The sequence below is a fragment of the Hypoxylon trugodes genome (genome assembly GCF_022578975.1).
Source record: "Hypoxylon trugodes strain CBS 135444 unplaced genomic scaffold F4822scaffold_3, whole genome shotgun sequence".
Taxonomy (NCBI): domain Eukaryota; kingdom Fungi; phylum Ascomycota; class Sordariomycetes; order Xylariales; family Hypoxylaceae; genus Hypoxylon; species Hypoxylon trugodes.
This window is the reverse complement of record NW_026250018.1, coordinates 2,072,110-2,080,968: the sequence shown is the minus strand read 5'-3', so window position 1 is coordinate 2,080,968 and position 8,859 is coordinate 2,072,110. Positions and strand designations below refer to the sequence as shown.

Sequence of the window (8,859 nt, the reverse complement as noted above, 5' to 3'; positions counted from 1 at the left end):
TCATATTGACTGCCAAAGATCTCTATATATGGCCCACTTCTGGAACCCTGCGATGGTGGAATGTTAAGGTTAGTGCTATTCTTCGTAGTTTGTTGGAGATATTAAAATTACCCATTGATTGAAATCCTTCATAGCCACCTTTTACGGCATCGAGAAACACGCGGTCCATGCCTTGTTCTTTGAGAATGGTGACGCAGGTGTCAAGTAATCTGATCATAACCGTGTCCTTACTAGTAGTCATGGCCGGATTACCGTCTTAAGTCCAGGTTAGTCTATACTCTCCAAATGGCTTTCAATAACATAGGTTGGAACTAACCTGCAATGCAGATGCATGCTACACCCCCCACGTCAGATCCAATCGTCCGTGCCCAAGGCAGGTCTTGTGCCAATGAGCTAACTTCAATTGGGGTGTATATCAATGCAGAAGCGACAATTTCTGATCGCTCTAATCCGAGAACAATATCGCCGATGCGACCATCATTTGCGAGGTTCATATACTGGTCATACCAACCCGTATAATCTTTGCTAGTAGATTCTCTTTCCACAAAGTCCGCGATCGAGTTAAAATCGTCGAATGTAGCCTGTCGGAAAGCCAATCCGGCGGAAGCCGCTGACAACCCGCCGCTTGGCCAATCATTAATTCTTAAGATCCAATCGCAGATATCCTGGCCGCGACCTGGAACCTGACCATCCATTTGCCAGCCCCGCCTCCGAAACCACCCTTCGGACGCAGATGCCGCAGGTATTCCGCTCAGGAGGCGGGGGAACGTAGAACCCAATTGAATCCGATCGACTCCACGAATCCTCTTTAGCTGTTTAAGAGCGTGTTCGTACAGACTAAGCCCAATACCACGCCGCCGATAGGCCGGTTTAACAATAATCATAGCCAAAGACCCAATTAATCTCTCGCCTTCCCGATCCACAAATGTGGTATAAGTCGCACAAAACCCGACCACCTCGCGGTTCTCGGGTAGTCTTACGACGAAGTGCATCGCATAACCATCACGCTGGAGTAGAGATTGCAGAGGGAATTTTTCCAGGTGAAATTGATCAGGCAGACACTGATTCCAGAGCTCTTGCACCGGGGCCACATTGAGCCCGTCCCAGTTTTCTGGGGGCCAAAATTTCGGCTCTATCATCAAAGATTGCACATCTAATCCGGCAGTGCTCGTAGCTGTAACTTCGCCAAATAAAACGGCTGCTGCAGTTCGTAAATCAGAAGGTAGGTATCCAGGTATTTGAACTATAGTGGGAAAATTCGCTTCCATAAGGCCAAGGTCGTGCACATTTTGGCAAGCCACGATAATTTGAGGTCGTTGCTCCCCCACCATCCGCGCCATTAAGCCAATCTCAACTTGAGATGATTGGCCGGCACTCGGAAGCCCGGAGATGACGAAGACAACAATTTTAGCACGTTTAATGAAGCCGACATGTGTACTGGTCATTCCGTTCCGAGATGTGTACGGGACATGCCGGATCCACGGATGCTTTGAGGCCAAGGCTCGGCCAAGTGGCTCAAATGGATCGTTACTATCACCGGCATCAGGCTGAACAGGTTGAACAACGGGTGTGAGCAGAACCACTATATCGCCATCGTCGAGTACTTTAGTAAGGGGAATGCAAGCCTGTTTATCACACATTTGAGTTAGTGAAGTTTTCATCGACATGTTTGAGGGGAATCTCCGGAAGTTAGGATAACATTAGTGAGGCCGGTTTTCAGGACACGATTCGCCCCCCCCTAACTTGAGCCAAAGGCTGCGACGGTACTATATAACTAACCTGGTGATCTCTTATGAGGGTCACCTGAGACCGGCGTGAGCCTCCTAGGTGTCCGGACGTAGCGGCAGACTGACCAGGAAGCATTTCTTGAGAACTGCCAGAAATCAACGATGCACTTCATCCCCGTGAAATTCGGATTTGCCTAAGCTATATATTATAATAAGTTAGGAGATAGGAGTTAGGCCGACTTATGAAAGGCGTATCCGTCCCGGGTTGTAAGCACTGTGTTTCGAAATTACTCACCAGTCTTGTTGAGCGCCTAAATGCTTATGACATAAGCATCCTCAAGCCCCGGCGTTCCCTATACTAGGTTCTAGAAAAGAGCTTGAGGCTTGTGATCGATGGAACGTTCCACACTGGCACGATTAAAGGAAGGATGTGGCGCGGCTCTGCTGTGCCGGGGTTAAATTGTTAGAGGATTGTTCAGCTAGAGGTTCTTAACATTAAAAAAACGAACCAGGATAAGTTGTCGGGTGGTAGCCGTAGGGACAGAGAAAGTAACCTTGTTCGATATAAGTAAGAGCGGCAACTTAGGATAGGGTGCGCATCGACGGTGAATGCAGTTTTCTGCAGGATTAGATATGCGATATGTAAGCGACCTCCGCCACAGAGCAGATCTCCAGTCTTTGCCGCATCCAGGCGTTGCGTATTCTTCGACGTACATACCTATACAGGCGCCACCCGCGAACCCTAGAAATTAGCTACTCGGAATGATTTAACGAAAAATCAAAGGCCGACGCACAATTGCGATAGAAGGCGACCGGCGGTGAATGTCTCGAGTTCCACCAGAACCCGCTCTAAACCCCGAGAGGTGAAAGGAAGCTGACAGTATATGCACTATGTTTTGTTCGTACCTGGTGTAGGATTGTCTGTTGTACTTGGAGTTGGCTATTGAAGACTATCAGCGTCAGACAAATGCAAGCGTAGCGAGCGATATGAAAACGGTATAAGTGAGCAAAAGCGCTTACTGACCCGGGGGACGCTAGCTGGCCTTATTTATTCACACAATAGCAAGCGCAACAATAATAAAATAAATATTTGAATAGGGATGTCCTTCTGCGGCAGGTAGTTAATGGTAATAATGGCAATAAAGGTAATGGTAACGCAAAAGTGTAGCAGTTACTATACTTGAAGGGCGAGCCCAAGGATAGCACAACATATGCCGTTCAGGATTCTATAGAGTCGGAGCCCAATAGTAGGGCATTAGAGTCGCATGCGCGCGCAGATGTATTGTTTATGTTATGGGTGTGTCTCCGTCAATCTGGCAATCCCCGGCAGCTGAGGGAATCTCAGCGGACGCTTACAGAGAGCATCGGTGCTGTGTTGTGTGGGGGGTAGCATTGGGTAATATGGCCATGGCTATGGCCATGTACACCTCAACGTTAACATGCAGGGCACGTATAGTGTAAGTGTATATAGGTAGGTGTCTGTTGATTTTTGCGACATCATGACGACCCTGTTCAGGTTGCACAGGCGCTGGGTAGAATATGCCTAACATTTAGCGGACTCGCCTCGAGGATGAGAGTCTGACCGGGTAACACGTTTTCGGATGTTATGTCCAAGCTGCAAGTTGAAGCGTGACCTTTTGGCACGCACATACATTTAGGTATTTAGGTGAGCAATTGGAAAAGATTTCCATACAGGGCGATACTAATCGAACAGCATTGAAGAGATGAGAGACAATAGCTGCGAGTTGGGGGCGCATGCGATGTAACAAGCTGTGAGAAATGATGGGCGTTGGAGGTATTCCAGGGATTGAGGATTGGATCGAAGTTGCTGAAGAAATTCAAATTGAAACCAAAAGTTCCCGGTACCACCACGCACCTGCCTAGGTACCTACATAACCTCATTCCTCATTCCTCATTGGAAATGCGTCGGAGAAAGTTCCGCCCGTCTATTTAGTTCCCCCATCTACTGCAAGTAAGGTACCTGCCTGCGTTTGTAGGTACCTAGGTACGTTTAATGGGGGGTAGATACATTGACTTCGAGTGCCAAGAAATTACCTTCTGGCGTTGCATTTAATTGTGCCGGGTACAATACATTGAATGTAATAATCGTAGGTACATCAGTACAGATGTACAAACAACCTTGGAAAGTTTCATGGTTACTTGGACTTGCATGTAAGTGGGGTAGTTAATTGCCTATGCGATGTGCAAACGCAGACTAGGTAGAGGAAGTATATTCCATTTACAATTCGAGACTACATATGTCATAATACCTTCGTCGAATTCTCAAAGCGCTCTATTTGCCGCGAGTTACCTTTTCTTCGCTCCACCTGGAAATCATTTACCAGAAGAACGGTACATGTAAACGACGTCGTATTTATTGGTAGGTAGCCACCGGAGCTGCCGTCTCAGGGCATTAACGACCGAAATATGTTCTGATATTGATTTGCCTATAGTAATCTACTGCGGCTCCTGTGAGACCACCGAGAGCTTGAACGACACAGTGATCTGCAGGCGTAACAGTTAAACATAAACCCCACTTTTTAGGTTCTAACCGCGAGAAGAACCGCTTATTTTCCTGATTAGTGCCACCGTACTTTTCCTTGTGTAACGACTTAATCTTTCTTGCATAAATGTCTAATCTGGTATATTTCCAGTTTTTCTATATCTTGGGTGTCGGTCCCGATGACACCAGGGTCACGCGCCGGACCACGATTTTTGTCGTGTCACCCATACATTGCCTGATGGAGTCGAGGAGACTTTACCTGATAGGTAATCCGGTTTAATTGCGGAGAACCCTCCTAAGTATTCTTGGTTACACTGACAACATATTGCTCCTGAATCGACGATAATAACACATTTCCTCGGCATCTTCATTCTTACTTCGTATTCTATTATTACTCAACTCGGGTGGTTATTCTCTTGTCAACTAAGTACCTAATGCATTGCATCCTTTAGCTAGGTAGTTACGTGACCACCGTGACATCAGCACTTGCGCGGCCTTGAGCGAACTCTACACCATGAGCCGTTAATCCTTGAGACGAAAACCCATGTATAGAAAGGATAGTCTGTAAGGATCTGAACCATCTTTTTATCGTTGGTGTATTACTGATTTCGTGTTACACGATCCTTTCCTTCACGTTTGGGTATAGTAAGATCTAGACGAATGAACTGCTCCCCGATGCTGCTGTTTCTGGAACTAGTTTAGCGGAGCTGCTTGAGGCTCTTCGAAGAAGAAAAAAAAGCAAGTAGGTACCTAGTTGGAACTATCCCTATTCGCCATAGCTTCGGATCCACCGGTACAATCCCTTCCCCAGTTTCCTACTTGTTCCTTGTATGATTCAGCGATGTACACACCGATGCGTGGGGGTAGACAGAAGGAAAGGCGATGTTGGCAACGCCGTGTGTAACGTCAAGTAGTTGAGTGCCTAGGTAGCTGGGGGTCTGACATCAAGTTCGTGGAGTTTGCCGTCTAAGTGGATTAAGTGGTGATCATCCTTCTCTAGGTAGCCATGCGCCGAGGTAGGCTATTGAGACTGCATTGATCCGCTGATAAGATTACAAACCTCCTAACAACTTAAACCTCCGGAATTCCCTAAATTGGAATTGTAGCTGCTCTGTAACCCATGAAGCGTTCATCGTCAGCAATTATGAAGTTGGCCCATAACATCGCACTGTACGGACCATACCTATTTCTTGCAAGCATCTCAGACGGCCGGAGCCTAGCAGGAATCCGAGTAGTTGGTCCGGTGTTTCCGGATTGCAAGTTTTCTTATAAGTGGTAGATCCTTTAACAATACGTCAAGGTATTAACGTGGCGTAAGGTTAAAAGTTCCTTGCAACTACGAAGGGGACCACAGCGGGCTCAGTTGTGGATTGCATACAAGAGCCTCGATGTTGGTAAGATAATCTAACCAATCAAAGCTATTCAATCCTCCCGATTTAGAAAAACCCCGTATAGCAGCCTGTGACGATTACGACAAGCTCCGAAGCTTGTTGTTGGAGATGTGACGCGCTCTGGGATCTTTGTTGGCGCTAAAAAATAAGGCTGGAACTCTCCAAGTTTCCAAGGTTCGCGTGCGGGAGCTCCAGGGCTCCAGGCTAGGTACCTAGGTAGCCTGTGAACTAGTTAATTCTAGGCAGCATTAGCGCCTTTTCTAGCGGGTGCATCCCGATTTTCTAGAAGTGTAAATTGATTGTGACAGCCCCACACTAATGCGTGTCCAACAATTCATTCCCCTTTCCGCCGACACGCGCTTCAGCTTTACAACACGCGTCGAACGTGTCGCTCTCTAGATGAAGCGTCCAAGGCCGATACGCCTATACACTTGAACTGGCCTTTAAGATTTGATACGTACACTCTTACTAGTGACCCGCTTTTCAGATGACGAATCTCGTCACAATCCAAGCAATTGAACCACAATGTCTGCACTTCAGGAAGATGACGAATTCCAGAGCGCGCTAGATATCAAGGAACTCATATCAGATGTAGTTGAGGGTGAGTAGTTCATTCATTGACTATTGGCATCATGATAGATAGTATTAGCTAACTTTTGAAGCTTCTAAACTTACTGCGAAACAACGTGGCAGAGATGTGAAATCAGATGTGGAAAAACTGACTTCGCTATCGTATGAGAGAGGTCTCCTTCCTGACGACCTAGACCAACTCATAGACTTAGTCACGACGCCGAGCTTTCTTGACCAGGCGAGCCTTGGCAACATTGTCAGGAATCTCTACCCAGCATCTGCTGTGAACGTCGACCTAGTTGTCAAAGTGATCGGCTGTCTTGGGCATGGAAAGCTGAAGCCATCTCTCGCCATTCAGGGGGCACTTTTAAGATGGCTTATCCTGATTTACCACGTCATAGACAATCAATCAATTCTATCGCGTTCATATTCGGTCCTATTTAATCTGCTCGACACAGCCGCAATTAGGTTCGAACACTCGCACCTTTCCTTCAGGGGGTTTCGCTAACAACCGTAGAAAACAATTGTGTCATTTACTAGCCCTCATTACGCGACGTCGACATGTGCGACCCCACCGTATCCAAAGCCTGTAAGTTCAGCTGCTTAGAGCACAATGCCACTCTCCAGTGCTTACAATCTTCAAGTCTATCTCTATCACGGCAAACAGGGAATGATCCGGTAGTGACCGGGTTGTTACGAGTATTCAAAGATTACTATCCTGAGATCATCGTCGGAGAAGCAACTCGCGCCAAGGCGTCTGCTTTCAAGGTGCGCCTCCTATGATGATTGTAATTGGAGTTTAAAATAACTCATCCCTTTTACAGCACCCAGATCCACAATGGCGCGAAAGACTAGATGAAATCCGAGAGGCACATGCGGCTCGAAGCGCAAGCAGATCAGAGCGACCCCTCGATGCATTCAGAGTAGCCCGGAATAGAAGAAATGGCAAAGGGTCCACCCTACTCCCAGAGGTACATACCTCAAACGCCACAGAGGTTCGTCTGATCCATCACCCCTCTGAGGAATGAGTAATCGTGTTAAACAGTCATCAGAAATCCATAACACTAGAGGAAATCGAAAACGTTGATGGCTTCGTGAAGAATTTGGAGAGGATTGAATTGCCGAATCAGCTGATAGCAATTCTAGGCGATCCGTTATTACAGAAGTTATTCATCCTGAAGCCACAAGCCGAAGCTCATCAAAGGGCCACTAGTTGGTTAGCTTCATATGGACAAGACCTTGTAAGCGGGGAGCCTGGTGTTGATTCCGCCGGTGGCCTGGAGATGCTGAAAACTTACACATCAAGCACTAAGGTACGTCAAAAGACAGCTGTAAATGATTTTCGCTGACCGGCATTCATTCTAGACCTTCCCTCCCATATTCTTGGCCTTTTTCAGTGAATATCTCAAAACTTGGAACGGTCAAGACGATAGAGACTCAATCTTAACCTCACTATCATATGTTCCGTTAATATCCTTTTCAGGTTCGAAACGCTACCCCAAATATGGATGTTTCATACTAATACTCCCTAGATTTATTCGCTGTCATTTTCCAACCGCTTGAAGCCAAGATACTCGACAATACTACAGTTTCCCAGCTACAGTTACTTGAATTCTATACAACTCTGCTTCAACGATGGACCATCCTCCTAGCATCACTTGAAGAAAAGTCGGAGCAAGCATCGACCATTATCAGAGGTTTATCGGATCATGTCAGCGATCTATGCCTTACTCTTATTCAGACATCACCTACTGCTTCCACTCATTCAAAGATATTGGATTTCTACGAGCAGACTGCAATTCTAGCCTCGACTCCGAAGTTACTGCATCATACTCAGATAGTGATACCGCCTTCTCCGTTGGTATATACCTTACACTTTAGCTTCTCCCCGGATACCCTATCTCGACTTTGCGACATACTGTCGAAATACAAAGCAGGATTTCAGAAGGCCATGTCGGTGTCGCGCTCCCAATACGCTCCGGAATTCATCAACAAATTCAACGGGTTTCTAATGGATATCTGTAATTGTATTTGGCGATCGCGGGCATTCAATGATAGCGATACCAATTCCCACGGTTGCTTAATGCCTAGGCCGGTTGTTGATGATCTGACGTCCTACGTCAATAATCTCGGAACGGGTGCGCCCCTTTCCACGCTATTTTCTCTCTCTTATTCGCCTGTCTTGGGACTATCGGCGATCACATACTTCCGCGAGTTAGAAGACGAAGAGCTGCAACAAGGTACAGGTGGGCTCGGCACTAGACATGCTGGACCTGTGACTCGTGCAAGTCTTATTGCGCTTTCTAATAACCGTGGTCTCAAGGTGGGTTGGGATGATTACCGCCTTGGGGTGTTGAATTATCTAGAACAGAGGGGTATGGCTGGCGTCGGACAGCTGATGTACAACACGATGACGAACGTAATGAGAAGGCGGTCATTGTTGAATGATTCTAGATAAAATAGTTTAATGGGTTGCTGATAGAACAGCCATATCCAATAGCAGCTGATGACGAACCTACCAGCTCCCATCTATTCTCGCTTATCCCATGTACGCTAGCCACATTGTAACAATACCTAGTAAATAAGACGACGCGCTATGAAATTCTTTTGTTTTATTCAGCTCCGTCCGATAACTAGCAATATTCTAGGTTTATCCTGTTGAAAGGGT

At 46.6% G+C, this 8,859-nt stretch overlaps 2 protein-coding genes across 2 annotated transcripts; one reads left to right on the top strand and one right to left on the bottom strand.

Annotated features, from left to right (window-relative positions):
• Window positions 1-1,863, bottom strand: F4822DRAFT_436637 (uncharacterized protein; the record flags this gene model as incomplete). Its single annotated transcript, XM_051462331.1, has 4 exons — window positions 1-47; window positions 112-255; window positions 317-1,625; window positions 1,780-1,863. The coding sequence occupies 4 exons, from the start codon at window positions 1,861-1,863 to the stop codon at window positions 1-3; spliced, it is 1,584 nt and encodes a 527-aa protein (XP_051316885.1).
• A 4,089-nt stretch (window positions 1,864-5,952) lies between these two features.
• F4822DRAFT_173749 (Mis6-domain-containing protein) lies at window positions 5,953-8,758 on the top strand. The gene is made up of 8 exons (XM_051453324.1): window positions 5,953-6,222; window positions 6,284-6,659; window positions 6,709-6,780; window positions 6,836-6,959; window positions 7,016-7,186; window positions 7,244-7,504; window positions 7,557-7,674; window positions 7,724-8,758. The coding sequence occupies exons 1-8, from the start codon at window positions 6,147-6,149 to the stop codon at window positions 8,647-8,649; spliced, it is 2,124 nt and encodes a 707-aa protein (XP_051316884.1). The 5' UTR covers window positions 5,953-6,146; the 3' UTR covers window positions 8,650-8,758.
• The last annotated feature ends 101 nt before the right edge of the window (window positions 8,759-8,859 follow it).